Consider the following 22,924-nt stretch of genomic DNA (forward strand, 5'->3'; position numbering starts at 1 on the left):
CTTATCATATAAAAGTTGGAAAAGATCCTTCAAAAATGAAGAAAATATTTCACTTCAAATTTTATCATCGAAAATCACCACTGTTAATATTTTGGTCTGTTTCCTTTCAGTTTTTTTCACTGCATTTTTTGGTGAGGCATTAATAGTGTATATTTAAGTTTGTATCCTACTTTTTACTTTGTTATTCCATAGCCATTTTTACATTCTAAATTTTTTATTGACTTTTAAAATTAATTGTTTTATATGCTTAAATTAGAAATTTTGAAATGGATAAAAAAGCATAAGAAAAATAAAAATCACCTAAAATCCCATCCCTGAGATAACTCGTTAAGGTGTTACATTTCAAAAAATAATTTTTCATTTTTTTGTTCACATATTCTATACAATTAAATGTTATATAAAATGTGATTTTTATTGACTGTGTAACAAACACCATTACGTGGATGTATCACTTTATTTATTGATTTATAAACTGTGGCATTTCTTTATATTTTAGTTTGATGTTAGGTGAAGCTTTATAAAAACAGGATAAAACAATCATACATTCTACTTATGTGACTGCGTAGTGTGTGTGTAGAAAATACATTATCTGGAATTCCTTTAAAAAATCATTTTTCTATCCGTTTTCTGTCAACTCCATAATCAAACTGCTACAATCCCCCAAGACCTATGCAAATGCTCCATTTAACTTTTTTAAAATAACGAACTTATCAATTTACTGGACCTACTACAAACTTTCCTTTGCATTTTGAAAATTGACTTCACTCTTTTTTTCTTCCAAAATACACCCAGAGCCTATCTCTTAAACTTGGCGTTTTCAGGACCCCGCTCACGGGCAGATTAGACAACTGAGATAAGTTATTAATGTCTCTGTGGGGGATATAAACCAGGAGAGTGGCCTTTTTCCACCTTAAGTTTTCCTAACCAACAGTGTACACATATTTGCTTCAGGTTACCCTGAACAAGAATTCCGTTCTAGGAAGTGGGGAGAAGGCGAGAGAGGTGGCTCCCCCGATCCCAAGAAGCGGCGCTCGAGCTTGCTGAATTTGAGGCACAACTGCGATCTTCGGGGATGTTCCAAGCAGGATGCGGGCGCCCGAAAGGAGGGAAAGTGCGGATTGCCCACGTGACAGAACTTCACTTTCAGGTTTCAGAAGCAGACCGCTGATGGACTAGACAGATCTACTACGGATTTCTCCCCAAAGCCTGATTAAAACAAAAACAAAAAACCCAAGTTCTGGGAGGTACACTTGACTGAAAAACGTTCAACCTGTACCATTTAAAAATGCATTTTGACAACTCTTTTGGAATTACGACTTTCGGTTTATATATTTGCAAGCCTCTTCCCACAGTTCTTTCCTGTGCTTTTCCAACCCTCCCAGAGTTTCAGTTCCACTGAAAGGAGAAAAGCGATAGCAACACTTTGGTTGCTGAGCAGCTCGTCTCCCGGGCGCGAACGCCGCGCCAGGGACCTCACACCTTCATGCGCGCGCAGCCCAGGGCTTCGGCTCCCGGTCAGCCGGCGGGTGGGCGGGCGAGCAGCGAGCCCGTGACCCCCGCCGCGGTTCCCTGCCTCCGCCGGGCCGCGGCTGGCGCGTCGCATAGCCTCCCCAGTGGCGGGGGCGCCGGGCCAAGCGCATGCGCGCGGCGCTCCCGGGCGTGCCGGCCACACTCCCCCCACCCACTCCGTGAGCTTGTCACTTCCTGCCCTCGCCCCATCTCCGTCCGGGGTCAGTCAGTCTCTCCCTGTCGCTGTTGGAGAGCCTCTGCTTCCCCCTTCATACCCGATCCGCAGCGGTACTCAGGCTCTTTGGGGAGGGGGACACGGAGAAAGACCGACTTAATAAAGTTTCCTGAAACAACAACTACTACCAAAAAGGGACAGACGAGGGGGGGAAACCCCCACCTTTTCCCGCCCCTCTCCAAAAGCCTGAGGGACCGTTGCAGGTGGAGCGGCACGGGGGGGGAGACGGGCTCGGCGGCAGCCGTTGCCCCGGCGAGGGGCGCTTCAGGTCCTGCCCTCTCCTACTGCGGCTTCTTCCGTGGCGGCGGCGGCTGCTGCGGGGCGGTTCCTCCTGTCAACTGCCTGCGCCCGCGCGCCGACCGCTCGCCCGCCTATCTCCAAAGCGCGGAGGGACGTCGTGAGCCGCCGTCACTGTCGCCTTGGGCCGCGGAGGGACGTGGTGAGCTGGGGCGCTTCCGCGTCAGGGCCGGCGGGGACTCTTTGGGAGCGCGTCGGGCCCGAATCCTGGTTCCCTTTCGCGTGGTCTGCGGAGGCTGCGCCAGGTGGGGCCCGAAGTCGCCTGCCACGCCAGGCTGTCCCCGCGGCCGTCCGGCCTTCCTTCCGCCTGCCCGCCGGCCCTCCCGCTCGCTCTAGGAGTTAAGTAAGTTGGGCGCACTTGGTTTTGGGGACGGAGGTTCGGGCAGCGGGACCTCAAAGCACGTGCGTGGTGGGAGGGCGCGGCGCTGATGGGCCGACGGCGGATCCGCTCCGCTGCTGTCGCCGTTCTTCGCAGTCCGGTCCCCCCGCGGGCCCCGGCGACCGGCCGTACCCCGCGCGCTTTTCGTTTCCTCTCCGCGCGCGCCCGCCCGGGACGGCGAGGCCGCGGTCGCCGCCCGCGCAGCCGGCCGGGACCTCGCCCTGCGCGTCGGAAGGCTGCGTTTCCGGGTAGGGCTAGGAACCTGTGCGGGGAGTTGTGGCCTAGGAAGGGTTAGTGCGTTTCTTTCTTTTCTTTCTTTCTTTCTTTTTTTTTTTTAAAGAAGAAGGTGCGGGTTCGTGGATAAAAAGGGGAGGGTAGGTGAAGCGAACGTATCTGGAAAAAGCAGCCAGAGTCCCCCCAGGAAGTTCAGGTTGAATGACGAGTTTGTGCTTCTTTCAACAGCCAAGCCGCAATGAAGAGCTTCTTACAGTAAAAGGAAAGTAGGTTGCGGCCACTGAAAATGCCTTTAAGGGATAAATACTGTCAGACTGACCACCATCATCACGGATGCTGTGAACCAGGTATATATACCCTTTTTCTTCTGCGGTTACTTTGGCCTCCGTCAGAGCCACTCTGCCTTTTATTTCCTTTTAGTTTTCTTTTCCTCCTGCCTAAGAAGTCATTTCTAAGTACGCAGACTATAATTTTCCCCAGTATAAAACCAGTTATGAAGCTAGAAGCGTCTACAAACAAGAGGTCTCCACTGCTTGATCCTTTGAAAAAAGTACTGCAAGTGTCACCTTAAATTTTTTCCACAAGATCAGTCACTCAGTCCTTTTTCCTTCTCTTTCAAGGCAGGCTGCAGTTAGTGGTATACCCCCATGCTCTGTGAATGTTTAAAACTGAGGGGAAAGAAGAAAATAAGCAGATTGCTAGCACTTATCTTTGTGAAAATAATTTCACTTAAAAAAATATCAGAAGTTTCTTATCCATTTTTATCAGAGAATATCTCTGAAAACCTGAAAATGGAGTTTAGTTTGGGTTGAAAAAAAGGTTTTTGTATTCAACTTATTGGGAGAATCAGATTGTTTAAAGTGCAAACTTTTAAAAAATTTTCTTGGGCAGAACATATTCTGTTGCAAAATAAAAAACCGGCTGATTATTTAGTTAGTATACCTAAGTATTTTTAGGGTATTTTGTTCAGTGGAATTTTTTTTTTGAGTTGAATTTATGAAGTGAAAAAGTTGCTTGTAGGGGGGTCTCATGAATATTAGCAAATTTTAATTTGAGAAATGTGATATGTAAACTATTGGCAGTTTTTGTACTTATTAGAACTTTAATGTGCTTTGTCAGAGACATTTAGAGGTACACCTTAAAAGGGAATCATTGAATACATTTTGTCACTAACCCATATAAAGGTTATTCTATTATAGTTTAAAAGCAGGTGCTTTTTTTTTTAACCTAAGAGTTATTAGGACTTTTTATATCTTTGCTTACTTTTTGTAGGAGTATTTTAACTGCCATGATGTAGTAGGGTTTTTATCACATAGAGTTCATTTTAAGTAGGGGATTTTTGATGAATGGGAAAAAGTGCAGTGGTAAAGGGGAAGAACTTCCATTTTCAGAGAACTTTGGTACACATGAGAATAAAATTTGTACTATGACCTACCCTCATTGCATTTTGCTGAGATCAGTAATAACTCACCTCTACTAATAAAATGGATGGAATCCAGTTTCTTTCAAGGGCCCTCTGACCTATCTAACTTTCAGCATCCTTATATACTGCATATTTTGTGTTTGAAGTGAAGATACATCACTTATGTTTTATATAATTTGAAGCAAGTTTGCTGGTTTTGAAGTACAAAGAGGTGAATTCTTTTCATACCTGTGTTCCACTGAACTTTTATTCCAGTTCTGTTCTGAGGACACTTCAAGTTATTTCTTTAAGTTGAATTAGTTAATGAAATCATCTTATTTGGTAAGAAGTTTATTTGTTCATTTGCATACTCATCTATTTGACAGATTATCATTGAGCACCTATTAGATTCCGGTTGTCCAAGGCAATGGAGAGATAAATGTTGAACTAGACAGGTTCCTCCCTCAAAAACTTACCATCAGGAAGGTAGAAATAAACAAGTAAACAAATAAGGTATTTGTGACTGTACCTTATTTAATGTATTTTGGTAATTAAAGTTTTCTAGAGACTTTAATGTGTTTTTAAAGATGTTTTCCAGAATTGAACTTTTTAATGTGTATTGAAACTTCTTTTGCTTCTTTAAGTCCTCCACTAACAGGAAATGAGATAAATTGCATTAATTTAAAATTTTCATCTTTTACTGGAAATTTTTTCCATGCAGTTTATTTTTCAGACTATCAGATAAAAAGTATTTATTGTTTCTTTGCTTTCTTAGCTATAATTGAACACTTGGCAGGGACTTAGTCCTATCCTAGTTCATTGGAAAGCTAGAAGTTTGTTAACTTATAGGGTGGTTCATTCATTGTCATTATTTCAGAGGAAGGTATGTGCTCTGTGGGAGGATATTCCCAGGACTGAAAGAAATGTGTGTGATAGTTTTTAAAAGGTGATGCCCTCAGATGGAGGGAAGAAGAAATGATGTTTGAGAAATTATTTTCATGGACTCTCCTGAGGTTTGTGCTTGCTTAGATTGTGGATTGTGGTTGAGTTCTTGGATGAGAGCAGTATATTCCTGAGGAGGATTTATGTCTTATTAGAATTGGTCAACTTGTAGTTAAGAATAGTGATAGAAGCTTGTCAGTGTATATAAAGTATTTCCTTAGTTATGTTTTAAGAATTTTTTTTTAATAGAAATTTTCAAACATTCAGAAGTAGAGAGAATGGTATAAGGAACCTAGTGGGACCATCACACAGCTTCATCAGTTATCAGTACATGGATACTCTCTTCATCTATATTCTCTCAACCCTACAATTCCCTTCCCCACCCACCAACTATTCCCCAACCCCTATTATTTTGAATGAAATAGCAGATATCATAAATAGAAAGGTCTTTTAAGAGGCTTTTTTCTCAAGTAGAAGAGACTTAACAAAAGTTGGTGCTTTATTCTGGGAAATGTGCTGTTGGAAGCTTTATAGGGAAAGTCGTTAACTTCTGAGGATTTTTGGTTGGAGAGAGATGCTGTCCTTTTTTTAAATGGTCAGTGTAACCCAGATGGGTCTGATCTTGAGAAGGATGATAGCATATTTAGGAGGAAATTTTATAAATATATTAATATTTAAAGTATTTTAGGGTTGAGATGTGTTTTCAAATGAAGTTACAGTGTGAGTTACAGAGATATGAATTCTATGTGGATGTGTCCAGGCACAGTTCAGCAGACCCTGGTATCACTTTGAGTGTTGATTCAGGATATGTATGTATATGCTCTGGTGGTAGCAGTGTTCTGAGGGTGATGGATAAAAAATTTTGATCTACCATCTTTATAAATGAGGCGTTGTCATGTGGATGTGGAAGTTAGTATATATAGAAAGTTTTCTGGATCATGTACCTAAGTGAGGAAAGGGGGCTCTATGGAGAAATTTCCCCCTTTCTAGAATTCTTGTCACTTAAAGACCCAGATGTTGAAGTTTTCTAGTTCTTTACAATTTTATGGGTTTTGTACTCTCCTTTGTTATTATTTTTTTATAAATAGTTTTCAGTTGCTATAATGTGCAGATACTGAAAAGAGATCCATCTAATTCAAATAAATGGTATCATCAATCAATCCATTTACAAATTTCTGCTATTGTTTCTCTGAGGAGTTGAATTCGACGACTTCTAGATTTTGAAAAAAGATTTTTGAGTTTTTGGTGTCCAGAAAGCAATTGATTTGAATATGGTGGTGGTGGTGGTGGTAGTGGTGGTGGTGATGAAGATGATAGAACATTTATTGAGCACTTATTATATCCCAGGCTCTGTTTTAAACAGTTTACCTACATTAGTTCATTTAATTCTCACACAACTTTTTTTTATCCCCATTTTAGGATGAGAAAGGAGAGATCAGAGAGTTTAATTTGTCCTAGTTGCATCTAATAAATGGCAGGAAAGGGATTTAAATGAAGGCATCCAGATCTGGAGTCTTACGTTCTTTATCAGTGCAAAATAGGGCCAGTATCAGATATTCTCACGATGAGTTGTGTGTGTATGTTCTTTAATTCATTTAAAATATCCCTAAAGAATCTCTTAAAATTGGGAAAATTTGACTTAATGAAATGATTTGGTCCTGAGACATAGTTCCTCCTGTATGTATGTACACTGAGCAGAAGATGTGAAGCATAAAGAGGAATCTAAGGCTTTGTGAATATATACAGCAAAGTGGCCTTGAGCTCTCTTGTCAGAAAGCTGAATGCTGTCCAAGCCCAGGCCCTGAAGCAGTAGCAGCGCACATTGTTGAAGTAACCCTCCTTAAGGTTCCACATGGAGGGGCTAGTCCTTTGTTATGATGGTAATAGTTGAGTAGAACATGTTAGCATATTTTTAAAGAGGTAATTGAAATGGCCAGTTTTTCTCAACTACAACCTTTGCTTTTTCTCAGTTTTCCTTTTCAGTTACCTTGTTTCATATTACCATAGTGTAATTTATGATATATTTATACTACTGAGATATTTTGGAAAGGAGGGATGATATAGATCTCTTTATATGAAAATGTAAATTTTTTTTTAATGAAAATATTATTTTTACTTAAAAATGTGTGCTCTCTAAAATGCAAATAGTACAGAAGTGTGAGGCAGAATGTGAAAATCACCCCTGTAAACCCAGCCTGGCAGAACCTCTGTTAAGTTTTGTTGGTACCCCTCCGGACATTTTTGTGTTTATATTAGCATCGGTACATACACATATATTTGCATATAAATTTATGTATTTCTGTATCTGTCTAAATATGTGCCATTATAAATGAGATCATACCATGCTATAACCTGTTTCTGTTGCTTAATCTATTGTCAACATCCTTTGTTGTCAATGCATGCACATCTAGTTCATGTTTTCTAACAGCTGTTAGCGATTCTATGGTATGAGTATTGTGTGGTATGAAAGTTTATTTCGTCTGTTGAAAGACTTAAGTTTGACAGTTTTCTCAGTTATATGCTGTGCTACAGGGAACATTCTTGTACATCTATCATTGTGCATTTGTTCAGTTGTTTCCTTTGGCAGTGGTTTTTGAGCTTTGCTCTCGTAATTGCCCACAGAACCGTACTAGATTGTCAAGAGGGTTTTGGAATGGCTTATGAGGTGTAGCTAGGCCACCATTTTCCTAGGATTTTAGTTAAATATAGTGGTTCCTCTTTAAGGGGTATAAAAAGGCAATAACAAAATAGTAGTCTTTGCATTTGAACCTAATTTGGCCTTAAGTAGCCTTAACTTGCCTTGAATTGAGGATAATCTTGCTTTTTTCCCCCTCCCATTGTTTTATTTTGCCTTACAAAGATAATGATGAATATTTTATATATATATACACACACACACAAATGTACTTATCATTAACGTAACTGTTAGCAAACCATTGTTTTACCTTAATAGTAAATGATTTAAATAACCCTTTTTTTGTGGGGATTGGGGTGGGTGTTTGTCTTTCATGTAGTTTATATCCTGGAACCTGGAGATCCTCCTTTGTTACAGCAACCACTACAGACATCCAAATCTGGTATTCAGCAAATAATTGAGTGCTTTCGATCAGGTATGAATGTTTTAGGATGTATTTTTAAGTCCTCACTTAGTAGTTAAAAACAACTAGAAGTCCTTAGAAACAATTAAAAAATATTAAAATGTATACATTGGTTTTTTTTTTATGGAATACTTTTGTCATATTAAAAAAGTAGATGAATAAATATTGACTTAGAGGTTCTTTTTCAGTACTGTATTTATAAATTTTAAAAAGTAGTATAGTTTTAACAAATGCATTATGTGGTATATTTGGTGGTAAAGCACCTGTTCCCCTTAAAGAGTCTTTGTTATCTTTTGGCATGTTCTTTATAAACTCTGAAAAGGCAGTAAATTGTTCCGGATCTTCTTAAGTTCTGGCACAGTATATTATTTATTTGATGTCACTTGTTCTAGATTAATTTCCTTGTCATCTCTATTTGTGTGATTCACCTTCTGCCTAACTGTAGAGTTTCTGGAGTTTCAATATCTTTAAGAGTACAAAATAAAATGAAGATTTATTCTAGCCCTGGCATCTTCAGATACATTTGCTCAGGTTTTCTCTCTATTATATTTTTATAAGAATTGGATATATAATAAGTGTATTTTTGCAGTTGCACTCCATTGCTTTAAAATAGGTTTGCTTACTGCATATATATGATTGAGAACTGTTTGAACTCGTGTGTTATCAGTAAGATCTTAAGTTGCTGTGATTCTTAAAATCCGCTTTTCCACCTCTTGTAGATTTGGTTTCTCTGACATAGACTATTTTAGTCAAATGTAAATAAGCAAACAAACATGACCTAATGATGGACATGTAGAGGATTAGAATATCCTTTGTCATTATTTTAAAGCTTGCTATCTTAATGGAAAATTTCTGAGCTTCAAAGGAAAAGATAATTATATATAACCACTCATTTTGTAATGATGAGAAATTTTTTGAGGTGCTTGTTTTTAAATCATTGTAAAGGGAAATGACATATATTTGCTTTATTTTAGGATTCTAAGAAATAGAATGTTCCTTAATTTAAATTTAAAAGTTTTTTTCTCTGAACCTCTGAGATCCATTTCTTAGACTTTCCATCAGTAGTCCTCATGACATTGCTTTTATGTGTATTTAATTCAGTAAGTATTGAGTGTATATCATGTGCCTATCTTTATGTTGGTTGGTGGTGTAACCTAATTTAGGGTGTTTTTTATTGTTTGTTCTTTACTTGTAGTAATTGTCCTTGGTTAACAGAAATAACTTACAGGTCAAATCCTCCTATGGTAAATAGGGTTAAAAATAAAATCCTACTTACTAAAGGCAGTTTAAATATAATACATTTCTGGCATAACGGAAGAATTGGTTAGTTCTTGTAGTAAGAATTTGTTTTAGCTACTTGTCTGTTTTAGTGACTTTCAGAATGGAGATACAAGTTCTTTTCTTTCTAATGCCGTAGAAATGAGGGTAACAGTTTTTCACATCTAGTGATATTCTTTGCTGTAGATTTCTTTTTTTAAACTTATAATTTAGAGTTAGTAAGTCTTCAGTTCATTATTTAGTGTCATTTAATCAAGGTTTTGGTTAATTCATACATGAACTTAAAAATGCCTTTTCAACAAAACCCTGTACCCAAAATCTATGTGTTTTTCTTTACCTTTGGAAGGTGAATATTTAAAAGTAAAATTTATTGTTTTCTTACTGTACTGTGGCCATGTCTATTTTCTGTGTTTGGCATTTTTTTTTTTTACTATCTAAGCTAAAGAAGAGGGACTGTGAAAACAGGTGATCTGAAATGGTATAATTACAGAGCCATTTATGAGTATCTTTTGAAATGTGTTCTTTTATAAATCTCCCCAGGAAATTTACCTTCTGAATTGTATTTTATTTAGCAAATTCTGAAAATACTATAATTTTAATTTTCTAATTACCCAATAGTTTAAAAACTTGCTGAGTGGTATACAGAAACTCATTTTGGATTGAAAAATTTTTTTTACTTCATTAATTTCTCATAACTAAGAAATTTTCATTTTATCAAGATAGTAATCTCTTGCATATCTGGATCATCCAAAGTCTACTTTAGCACTGAGATATTCAAGCCATGGCTGACTGAAACCTTGGGGAGGATGGGATGAAAGTTTAGGCCAGATTACCTAGGGATTCAGATCCCTTCTAACCCTGAGACTTGGTCAGTTCTTCTTTGTCCCACTCTGCTTTTGCTGTGTGACGGATACTTAAAAAATAGAACTCTCAAGTCCATGCTTTTACCATGCTTAACCTACAGAGGCTAAGTCATGTTGGGCAGTAGTCATGTATTAGAATATCTACCTTTATCTTTAAGTTAAGATGGTTCAGGAATTGTCTAATCTTTATGTAAGTGACTTACCTTCTCCCTCCTACCCTGGGCTGTCTATGACCTGGCATTAATTCCTACCCAAGCTGGAAGTTCATAAAAGGCTTGTCAGAAGAAGGAGTTGATTCATTTAAAGTCCACTAGTTTCATGCATGTTATACTGACCGCTGGACCAATTTTGACCTATTCTGTTTGCATCACACTTCAGCTTTTGCTTTGGACTGTCTTCCTGGTTTTAGATTTCAAATCCTCTTGACCTCTGGTATCTATTTCTGACTGCTTGACTTATAAATTAATTGGAATAGATTTTTCTTTATGGAATAAGTAATGCATGTCTGGTTTTTAAAAAAAGACCTATGCATATATAAGCATATATATCCCTCATTTTTTTCCTAATACAGTGGTAGCAGACTCAATACATTTTTACGTACCTTTGCTTTATTAACAGTAGATTTTAGTATTGACATTAGTACATAGAGAGATGTCTTTTTTTTTTTTTTTAAAGAAAGCTTCCTTTTTTGTCCTGGTCTACACATTCTCTTCTCTGTAATCCCCGATGGCTGACTGACTTGTGACTTGCTGTTTGATCTGAATTACTGGCTTTATGTACTTCCTTGACTGAGTACTGGCTTGTGTACACCTTGGCTGTGTATGGCTTTTTTGTACTCCTTGACTAGCCTTTTGCTGTAGCCTTGCCTTGGCTGTGTTAGTCCTTCGAGGATCACATCTGTAATTCATTGTGTTCAAGTTTTCCTTCTTTCTGTTGACACTTGAGTGTATTTTCCTTCCTCCCTGGCCTATTTTTACAAACTAATATGAAATTTTAATTAAAAATATATATACTACTATTAAATAGTTTTTAAAATTGACTTAATTGAGTTTAGTATTCTTTCTTAGTCTCTTCATTTTCTGTTGAAGGCAAAGGTGTGATGGAATATCCTAAGGTTAGAAAACAGAAAAATGGGGTGGGGGTGGGGGGACGATAACCATTTTGTCCGGTATTAACTGGTCTTTAATATGAGTTGACATCACCTTTTAAATTCTTGAAATATATAACTTTGTAAAAATAGATAATATAGAATATTATAAAGTAAATTCTATCTTTTTAAAATGTTAGGGAAGAAGAAACTAACTTTTCTTTTACAGTACAGTAGTGAAAAATGGGAATTAGCTTTGTATGATGTTTGCTGTTGTTATTAGCTTCACAAATTTGGGTTTGACCTTTTAATTTATTAGAGAAGTTTTTAAAAATACATATTTTTAACTGCTTAAAGCAACTTTAGTTGCAATTAGCGTAAGCTGTGACTGGGTGGCGATGATGGTACCTCATTCCTGACTTGATAGCAAAAACTTTTGATGAAACTATGATCTGGGGTATATATGACAGTGCCATATTATAGGATGGAGGTTTTTTTTTGGATTGGTACATAGCAATTGAAGGAAATTCAGAATGATACTAGAGACTAGATATTAGTTGGATAAATAAGTGTAGATTTATCTCATTTGCTGTTCTTAGAGATTTGATTTCAAAGCATGTTGTCTGGGTTATTCTCCTAGGAGAGCAGTTATTTATATTAGTTTATAAATTTCTCAAGGGCACAAACCATATTCTTCATTTCCTTATCTTCAGTTACTTAACTTTCTTCCTGCTATTTAATAGGTGCTCAATAAATGTTTGCTAGACTGAAGTGAAAGAGTCACCATGTAGGCACTAAAATAATTTTGTTCTACTTGCAAATTTATTGTAGTTTGTGGTGGTGCTCCATCATTAACCCAGTAACTTTTGACCAACCAACCCTTCTAGATGGTGGTTTTAAGATAACAGTGTCAAGTTTCTTAAGTTTCCTGCTATTTACCTTTGAGTGCTTATGTTAAAGGATGATTACTTAAAAATTTCCTTCATAATGATCTTGGAACCCAGGAAGGATTGACAAGGCTCATAGATTTGCTTTCAGTGTTGGCATGATACTGTGGTTAAACAGTCATCCTAAAGAAGACTGAGCTCATGTGTGAGCTAACAATAGGCAAGCAGTGTGCCATTTAAAAATCATTACTGGCAAAGCTGAAAATGGTCATTGGCCAAAATGTTAATGTATTAAGGAAAAAAATGAAAACTTGTCTTTGTCTCTCTAGGACAGAAGAATAGAATTAATATTATGTCATGTTATAAGTGACTGTCAACCAACCTAATGTAAAATTGAATACTGGATTCCTTTTGAAACAGAGCTTTTAAACATTGTCATCAGTATATGCAGTGTACTTACTGTTAAGGAATAGCACAAGATAAACCTTTGATAAGATTTAACTAATTTTTTTTGAGCGTCTGTTATGTGTCAAAATCTGGAATATACACTAATTGGTTAATATTTAGGCATCAGTGCCCTATACTTTGGAGGGCTTGTTTTTTAAAGCTATTGATTGATAATCTGTTTAAGCAGTAAATAGTGAATTCTAAGGTAACTTAAAAACCTAAGCCAATATAGGGAAAGGAATAATTAGGAGTAAGCAATATGACTGTTTCTTAGGATCAAGAGCTGTGGAAAAACTTGCTATCCAGGTGACCATCTCTGTTGTTGCCTCAGGTGACTGAAAGCCTTTGGCTTTTGACAGGGGCACAGGAGGTTGGATGTGCCTAATTGTTAGTGAGCAGAATAACCAGCAACAGTAGCTGATTTTGAATGAAGTTCCCAAGGGAAAAAATATAACAAAGCATTTAAATGGTGACTGAAACTAATTTAGGGAAAAACTTTATTGTCTCTTTTTATGGAGTGGAACATATTTTTCTTATTTGTGAACTGTGTAAGTAAATAGAAAATATTACAGGTCCTTTTTCTGACTCCCAGTCAACTTCACATAGATTAAAAAATCTTGTTTTTAGAGACGGTTTTGTCATACATAGAGCTCTGTAATATGTCATTCAACAAATGTCGATTAGGCATTGTTCTCAGGGCCAAGAATACAATGTTGAGCATCACAACTATCTTCTCCTCTTGTCTTCTTAAAGCTTCCAGCTTAATGGGGATATAGAAATGTAGTTAATTACAAGATAGTGGGATAATCTAGTATAGGAGAAGTATAGGGTGCTATGGGAATATAGGTGAAGATCTCTTAACAAAAATCAAGAGGGATCCAGAGAAGGTTTCCTGGAAGAAGTGACGTCTAACCTGGGACCTGAAGGATTACCAGAATTGTGAGCCAGAGGAGGGAGGTGGGAGAATGTTACAGGCAGAGAGACAAATAGGTGAAGGCCTAGAAAGTGAGAGAGCTAGAGCATTTGGTGTAATTGCAGAACTGAAAGAAATTTGGTATACCTGGATCAACAATAATCATGGGGGGCAGGGGAATGCATTTGTGATTGATAATTAGTTTTTATTAGTCAAGGTTAGAGCCAGATACTTTTTCTTGGATGCTTACTGGGAACAAATACACAATCCCTCCTGAATATAGCTTAGAACTGTATAACTAGGACTAAATAAATTGAATATTGTTTTTGTTTTTCTGTGATTGAGAGACTGGTAGACAAAGTGTTATGTCTTGATTTGAGGAATGTAGTTTTAAATTTTTACAATTAAATAGCTATTAAAGCATGCAGAAGTTTCCACTAGTACTTGATTCTTAGCTGTTCTTACAGAAAACTATGTGTAGATCAATCAGACAGGTTTATCCAAAACATTTTTATGGATCAGTCTACCTCATAAGTTTCAATCACCTATCAGTTTTAACTATGAACTAAATACATTACCAGCCTATTGCCAAGATATTTTGTAATGTGAAATGGAATAGAGTTATGTGAATTTACTTTCATATAAAGAATAACACTCAAGCTAGTCTCTGAATTTAAAAATGTATGTTTTGTGATTTTGTGATAATACGGTTTAGTGAAGTAAACATAGATTTGGATTTGAGAAATGGTAGAAACTCAGATGTATAATTTAATTTTCCTGGGCTTTAGGTTCATATTTTCTTCCAAAATTCTCCAAGATAGGTCTGGTTTGGTTTGGTTTGTTTTGTTTACGAGATGGATAAGACAAAGTGCAAAGATTATATTGCTTCTTAAGTCACACAGCAAGATAACATCAGAATTGGAATCTCTAAAGACTTAGTAAAGTTCTGATAATCTGATCATCTATTTGCCGTAGAATTTTGAGGGCTGGCCTGTCTTATAAATGATAATAAAATATGCTTCGAAAAATAAATGTAAGCATATTGTAAAATATTGAATCAGAACTATTTAACTTTTAAATAGACTTTACAGTATTAATTATACTGAGAAATATTTAACTTTTATAAAGTTTAAAATATTATTTATAAAACCAAGATTGTTTATTTAGTATTCACAGAGCTTAATAGCTAGTCAGTAAATGTTTGTTGAATGATGGAATACATTGAGCCGAGATAGTCTGAAATAAGTTTTCAGGGCACTTTGTTTTTTAACTCTTTAATTTAGGTCATTTTTATATTTGAGGAAACTAAAGACACATTAAGTAGTAAAGCACTGCAGATCAATTTTGTAAACTTAACTGTGGCAAAGATGTAGGAAGTAGTGATAGAAGGCCTTCATTTGTATTTTATTCCTGGTGGAGTTTTTTATTTTAAAGATGAGATGCTTGTAACCCTTTATTTTGTCTCTGCTTTTTGCTTTTCCATTGTAATGCTTAGATTCCCTAGATCAGTGATTCTCAAATCTAGCTAATTTCTTCAACAAATAGAAATTATAGTTGAAGATTTTGTAGTTGTACGTAAGACAGGTTTGGTCTTGGCTGCTTTGGAGTTTATAATCTATGCAGAAAACAGACATTAGACTAATAATTATATCAACTTGTGGTTGGGGTAAGTGTTTTGAGGGAGAGTCTTTGAATAAATGCATAGTGGCATCAAGAAATCTAAGTAGAATTCAGAATTACTTCTCAGGATGGTCAGGGATTCTCTGTTATCACACTAAGTGACCATAATCCCATGTTGCCCAGAACCTGAAGTGATTTGAGCTGAATTTAAAAAGAAAAGCTACAGGCACCTGTGAAACAGTTTTGTCCTTTAAGGAATCAAGGGAAAATGTATTGTGAAACTCCATGTTTGCTTCCTAATACAGAAAAGAGCTGGAAGAGTCAGCTAAAAAATGTGATGGGGAGGTGACAGGGGAGCATTGAATTTTTCTGCCCTACTCCAGATCACTTGAATCAGAATCTCTAGGCGGGGGGGTCACCTACATCATTTTTCCCAGGTCATCCTGGGGCGATCAACCAGATGTTGGAACTACTGCCTTTGAATAGCCCAAAAACTGATTGACAGCTGAATTAGAAAATGGGCACAGATTTTAGCTGTCGTAATAACCAGTTGATAGTAGGATTTTGCTTAGCATTTAGTTGTAAATATAGTGTGAAAGAAATTGGCAGTGTCTATATTTTGTTTTCAAAGAGTTAACTGCACTTTTGGATTGTTAACAGTGTCTGCCCAGTTTAAAAGTGCATGTTAAAGTTATCTTTTTGTGTTAAGTTTTCGTTTCTGTTTTCTCTCAGGAACTAAACAACTTAAGCATATTTTATTAAAAGATGTGGACACTATTTTTGAATGTAAATTATGCCGCAGTCTCTTCAGAGGATTACCAAATTTAATTACTCATAAAAAATTCTACTGCCCACCAAGTCTCCAGATGGATGACAGTAAGTTTTATTCATATATTCAGATATACATTTTACAGTTAGTGTTCTTATATTGTAACTATACATTTGCACTTAAATGGTATCAATATATAGTTAAAGATTCTTTAATTTAACGATGGAGAATAAAATTATTATACTTGACTCAATGTTATAGATACTTTCACGTCAGTGCTTTCCACTTGGATATTCTTAAAGATACCTTCTAAGAGGTTAGACTTAGGAGTATATTTATTTTTATTAAGATATTGGGTATTGTTTTTGAACGTTTATGTAGACCATGTATATTCAGGATATTTGTGACTTAAAAATATTAATGTTATCTTGAAAGGGACAATTTCTTGGTACTTTTCCTCTTTACTTCTTTAACAACTTGTTGCCAGATATGGTTGTTTACATAGATTCCCCTTAAAGTGAGAAGGTTGGAAATTTAGAGCAAAGGATAAATAAATGAGTGATTTCTTACTAATGGTAGAAAACATTAAAAATCTTTATTAATTTTCCTAGTATTTTCTGGGTCTTGATTTGAAAATTAATTTTGTTCTCAATGAAATTGATTTAGAAAAGTCATTATATCAGAAATTAAATTGTATCACGTGCTACCTTGAGATCCAAAATTGCTTTATGTGATGAAGACAGATAGTAGGCTAATAAAGTTCATGGAATCAAACTTTTGTTGAGTTAAGCATATTATCCCTGTATGACTCAGTTAGCAGTTTATGGAATAGTATTATTTTCTCACTTTAAAGAATTAATATAAGTTATCTTAAAAATATTTTAGTAAGTAATAGGTGCTTTTATTATTTCTTGTTCAGGAATTTAACTCCTTGTATACCTACAAAATACAGAATGAACTTTTTGGTTTGATAACATAGTTACAGTGTGGGTTTTATACATTTTTTTAACTTGTCCTTTTTGGGATGAGCATGAAATGCAAGCTCCAAATATCAAAAGAACTGCTTGAATTATTAGCCTTAAGCTGGTTTAAAGGTTATTATAGAGCATAGGTGAAACAAAAAGTTTATGTTTGTCTGGAAACTTTTCCTACTAATGTTTATTTGTACTATACTTTTTATCATTGACATATCAGTTAAAAGTGTATAAGGATTAGTTTCAAATCTAGTTTTTTAATTAAACTGCTAATTGAAAATTAATTTATTTTTTAGTAGTTATTGTTTGTTATCTTTTAGGTTATACTTTAATCATTTATTTAATAGAATAGTTTCATGTTAAGAAGAAATGTATAGGACTGAGTTTAGCAAATACTCTGAATATCATGTCATTCATCTTTATATATTCTCCTACAATCTTCCCTTGCATCTTTTTTACCTTTTCATTTCATTAGCATGTTCAGAATTCTTGTCCTCACACCATTAGACTAGATTATTTATTATAGATTAAGTTATAAGGAATGCTGTTTTTTTTTTTTTTAATCATTTTTATTAATGTAGTAACATTATTCTTGATGTTTTATCCATCCTGGATTATGAGAACTCTGAGTTGCCTTTGTTAGGCTAAAACTTTTAGACTAAAAAGATGAAATATTATCTTTATTGTTTAGGACACCATTGTGCTTATGTATTTTATATTAAGAGAATTTAGAAACAGAAGTAGCTCTTCAGATTGCCTCTATTCCTAAAATTTGCATACCATGATGAGAATTTAAATTAAAGCAAATATTAGTTTAATTAACACTAGTTTTTATTTTTAATAAAATACTGAAACATGTACAATGCTCTTAGGAGAATAAATGCAGACCAGAAATATAATAAATTTCAAGGTAGAGATTTAGAAATATTTTAAAATATTACAGGCTAGAGCAGGCTAAAAATTTCAGATTAAAATGTTGTTTTTTTCCTTAACAGACCTTCCTGATATAAATGATAAACAAAGCCAAGCCATAAATGATCTCCTAGAAGCCATATATCCAAGTGTAGACAAGCGAGAATATATTATTAAGCTGGAACCCATAGAAACAAATCAGAATGCAGTGTTTCAATATATTTCAAGGACTGATAATCCCTCTGAAGTCACAGAGTCAAGCAGCACTCCTGAACAAACCGAAGTTCAAATACAGGAAACTAGCACTGAACAGTCTAAAACAGTATCAGTTCCAGATACAGAGGTGGAAACTGTAGAGCCTCCTCCTGTTGAGATTGTCGCAGATGAAGTTGCACTTACATCTGATGAACCACCTCAGGAATCACAGGCTGACTTGGAAACTTCTGACAGTTCTGATTTTGGTCACCAGTTGATATGTTGTCTTTGTAGAAAAGAATTCAATTCCAGACGAGGTGTTCGTCGTCATATTCGAAAAGTACACAAGAAAAAGATGGAAGAACTAAAAAAGTACATTGAAACACGAAAGAATCCAAACCAATCCTCTAAAGGACGGAGTAAGAACGTTCTAGTTCCATTAAGTAGGAGTTGTCCAGTATGCTGTAAATCATTTGCTACGAAAGCAAATGTAAGGAGGCATTTTGATGAAGTTCATAGAGGACTAAGGAGGGATTCAATTACTCCTGATATAGCAACAAAGCCTGGGCAACCTTTGTTCCTGGATTCTGTTTCTTCTAAAAAATCTTTTAAGACTCGAAAACAAAAGTCGTCTTCAAAGGCTGAATACAATTTAACTGCATGCAAATGTCTTCTTTGCAAGAGGAAATATAGTTCACAAATAATGCTTAAAAGACATATGCAAATTGTCCACAAGATAACTCTTTCTGGAACAAACTCTAAAAGAGAGAAAGGCCCTAATAATACTGCCAACAGTACGGAAATAAAAGTTAAAGTTGAACCAGCAGATTCTGTAGAATCTTCACCCCCTTCCATTACCCATTCTCCACAGAATGAATTAAAGGGAACAAATCATTCAAATGAAAAAAAGAACACACCGGCAGCACAGAAAAATAAAGTTAAACAAGACTCTGAAAGCCCTAAATCAACTAGTCTGTCTGCTGCAGGTGGCCAGCAAAAAACCAGGAAACCAAAACTTTCAGCTGGCTTTGACTTTAAGCAGCTTTACTGTAAACTTTGTAAACGTCAGTTTACTTCCAAACAGAACTTGACTAAACACATTGAGTTGCACACAGATGGAAATAACATTTATGTTAAATTCTACAAGTGTCCTCTTTGCACTTACGAAACTCGTCGGAAGCGTGATGTGATACGACATATAACTGTGGTTCATAAAAAGTCATCCCGCTATCTTGGGAAAATAACTGCCAGTTTAGAGATCAGAGCTATTAAAAAGCCCATTGATTTTGTTCTAAATAAAGTGGCAAAAAGAGGCCCTTCGAGGGACGAAGCAAAACATAGTGATTCAAAACATGATGGCACTTCTAACTCTCCTAGTAAAAAGTATGAAGTAGCTGACGTTGGTATTGAAGTAAAAGTCACAAAAAACTTTTCTCTTCACAGATGCAATAAATGTGGAAAGGCATTTGCCAAAAAGACTTACCTTGAACATCATAAGAAAACTCATAAGGCAAATGCTTCCAATTCACCTGAAGGAAACAAAACCAAAGGCCGAAGTACAAGATCTAAGGCTCTTGTCTGGTGAGGAACAGTTACAGAGTTTTGCTTTTCCCCCCCATCGAACTAAAAAAAAAAATCATTTGACCATAATTTATATCTGATTCCATTTTAACACATTTGCTTCCATGTATTTTATGGCAGTGAGAACTGCAAGAGTAATGTGCATATTGCATTCACTTCTTCAGTGACCTTTATTCCAGTGGCTTGGGAACAAAAGTTAACTTCAGAACTTACCTTCCACAGGACAATGCAATGTAGTTATAGGTAGATGGCACAGGGTCAGTGCTTTCCTCTTAATATTGTAAAATATATGCATTTATTTTGGCTTTGTTTACAATAGAAGTCTTCTGTTTAACTAACTTTGCACAGGTTAATTTTTTTTCAGCGTCTTAGTCTACTAACTCATTGTAGGAAGTTAAATATATTAGAATGAATTTGTGAAGGCAATAATTATAGGAAAAAATCTTCTGAGGCACTGTAATTATTGTAAAAATTAATCTGTGATGGCTTAATAAAGTGCTGCACTCAGAAAAAAAAAAAAAACCCAAATTGGATTTAGAATTATTAGCATTTATTATTTACTTTTAACATAGTGCTTCCAGGCAAAGAGGGAAACTTGGCAAACAAAAGTTTGGATTTTTTTCCCTTCTCCTTGGGAGTGTGTGTTAGTGACTATTTTTTAGTTTTGATTATGGAAAAAATGATTAGGTCCCAAATCCTCTTTATTTTTCCCTTTTTGTTTAAATAAACTTTTGGTGATCATTTCAACATAGTTAATATTGTGAAGTAGGGATGTTTTTGTGGTTGTGTGTTACAAGGAAAGTCAAATCCCTGTTGGGAAGATAGGAAAAAAAATACTTTCTAAAGAATGTTTTGGAACAAATGTAGATTTTTAAAATGCAATATGAAATAAGGAGTAGATGCCCTGTACTTGTTTTTGCAAGTATCTATATATTTTTAAAGTTTACCTTTAGTACCTATGTCCATTGTACTAAGGCATTTAATGTATTTAATAAGTATTAGTTTTGGATTCAGGTTCTAAAGCAGAATACTTAGTTTGAGTGCTGAGTAGGTTAAATGTGGTTTGATAATCACAAACCTTTTTGTGTGGAAAACTTGAGATGAAACCATCCTTTAGAAGTCATTTACTATTGTATAATTTTAAAAAAGATTTTATTGGTAAACTCAAAAGTGTTCATTTATTCCCATTTCTCCTCAGATAACTTCAAGTGATGTACGAAAAGGTTTGGAGTTCATTTTTGTGGAAAGACTTTAAATTGGTGTTAGAACCACTAAACGTCTTCAAATGGTACTATGAGGAAAAAACACATTTTCATAAATATTCAACTGTAACTGCTGTTTTCTGACTAAATTAATAACTATCTGACCACTTATTTCTAAGGCACTGCCTCTTCCAGCACTTTCAAGTAGCTGTGACATTACATGTCATCATTACATGTCATCATCACCATCCATTAGCTAACTACCCCCTGACCTTGTGCATTTGGTATGCAGTTTATAAACAAAAATATTTCAAATTTTGTTTTCCAAACAATTTGCTATTTAAAGCAATCAACAACCTGAAGAAAATGTCACCACTGGTGATAATTTTAATTGACAAAAACCTTATCATAGTGATTTTAGCTCTGTTCCACTTTATTTGGCAAAATTTTCATCTAGATTATACAGATCTATGATTTTCTAGTGAGTGCATGTTAAGAACAAAAGGTAAATTAGTCCAACATGTAAATACTCAGCTAACTAAATATTTGTCATGATATTCGTACACATTTACTTCTAACTTGTTCTCTAGCACTTAAGGGTTAGAAAGTTTCATTCTAAAAAATAAACTACAGGAGAGTTCCAATTCATTTTCATGCATGGACCATTGCATTTTTCATTTGTAAACATCTAACAGTTTTATGAAAATTAAACATTCCCCAATTATTCTTTAAATTTTATATACAAGCACTTTAATGATAGATGCAACTAAATTTTTCAGTTTCTTTTTTTTTTTTTTAAGACCGCACATTTACTAATGTTAATATGAAGGTAGTAAACAGCATACTGATATTTTTTAGTTTCAGACAATCCATGTACAACCACTCCTTATGATGCTAGTTTATTTCTTTAAGTATTGCTAAAAGGAAAAAAAATGAAGATGGGGTGTAAATCCTGTTTTTTTTTTTCCTCCCAAGGAAAATCTTAAATGACTACTTTATATACTATTTGATTCCTACTTTAAAACTTGGAAAATAATGAATTCTTGTCCATTTTTGTAATCAAGATTTTAGGAAAAACCAGAAGTACATCTATCCTTACATTTGGAGCAGGTTTTGTGTATCAATATTTTGTACTTTTAGGTAATATTTTATTTTTTAGTGATTTGTGTCAAATTACAATTTTAAAAGGTACAGCAGAAAATATACCATGTTTTTATAGGTTCATACCTGTGCTTAGGAGAATCCCTGTCCAACTATATACTTTTTGTATAAAATTTTAAAATGTTGAAGATCCACAAGGTCATAATAAAATGCTTCTATAGCAAGAAAACATTTACCCTTCCTAGTGCTTTGCACTAAAATATACTGTGAAAGGAAATTAGAAAGACTGTAACTGTTGCTGGAAATGTTCTATATTGAATGTACATGCTCTTGTTGGAAAAAATGTACTATATGTGATGGAAATAAACCAGACTCAAAGTTATTTCAGCTAAATGTGCTTCAACAAAGGTGCATTGGTTGAAACTTAAATGTTTTTTTTTTTTTAAATCAAATTTATTCAGTGACTATGAGCAGCTACACTTGAATTATATCCCAATAGTTTTATTTTTAAGAATTAGAGTAATAATTTCTCTTTTATTTAAAAGATTTACTTTTCCATGTATGGAAAACTTGTACTTATAGGTATAACTTTAAGACTTAATAGTATAATATGTTTAGGGAACTCAATGTGTAGGTGGTATTTCATTTATAAACCATCTTCGTTAGTTGCACATTATTAAAGCTGTATGTTTGACTTTTACAAAGTGTTATCTTTTATGCATTCCTACACACAAGACATATTTCAAAGAAATTTTCCAGACTTGAGAACATATAACCAGTGAATAGATATGAGGATTCCTTAGAAGTTTTGGGGAGCTCTTTGCTGCATACTCTCATCTGTATGTCAGCCTCTTCCTCTCAACTTTACTTGTTAAATATTGTAAGGAAGAAAGAAAAATAGCCTGATATTAGAGGAGGGAGAGTCCAGTTACAGGAATTCCCTTCCTCCACTCACCTTTTTCCACAAAACCCTTCACCTCTGTAATAACTGTAGAGCCA

The 22,924-nt window shown here is 35.3% G+C and overlaps 1 protein-coding gene across 4 annotated transcripts in view; it reads left to right on the forward strand.

Moving 5' to 3' along the window:
* Nucleotides 1-2,051: 2,051 nt before the first annotated feature.
* ZNF800 (zinc finger protein 800) overlaps nt 2,052-22,924 on the forward strand; it is a 47,481-nt gene continuing 26,608 nt past the window's right edge. Inside the window, exons 1-6 of one of the 4 annotated variants that reach the window (XM_037836247.1) lie at nt 2,245-2,384; nt 2,883-3,001; nt 8,013-8,108; nt 15,924-16,067; nt 17,930-19,622; nt 20,821-22,332. In XM_037836247.1, the coding sequence (XP_037692175.1) occupies nt 2,941-3,001; nt 8,013-8,108; nt 15,924-16,067; nt 17,930-19,622; nt 20,821 (1,995 nt within the window). In that variant the 5' untranslated portion in view covers nt 2,245-2,384; nt 2,883-2,940 and the 3' untranslated portion in view covers nt 20,822-22,332. Of the gene's footprint in view, nt 2,184-2,244; nt 2,385-2,882; nt 3,002-8,012; nt 8,109-15,923; nt 16,068-17,929; nt 19,623-20,820; nt 22,333-22,924 lie in introns of those variants that run through there. The other 3 variants (XM_037836245.1, XM_037836243.1, XM_037836246.1) reach the window with 3 other exon arrangements.

Source organism: Choloepus didactylus, chromosome 5, assembly GCF_015220235.1.
Source record: "Choloepus didactylus isolate mChoDid1 chromosome 5, mChoDid1.pri, whole genome shotgun sequence".
Taxonomy (NCBI): Eukaryota; Metazoa; Chordata; class Mammalia; order Pilosa; family Megalonychidae; genus Choloepus; species Choloepus didactylus.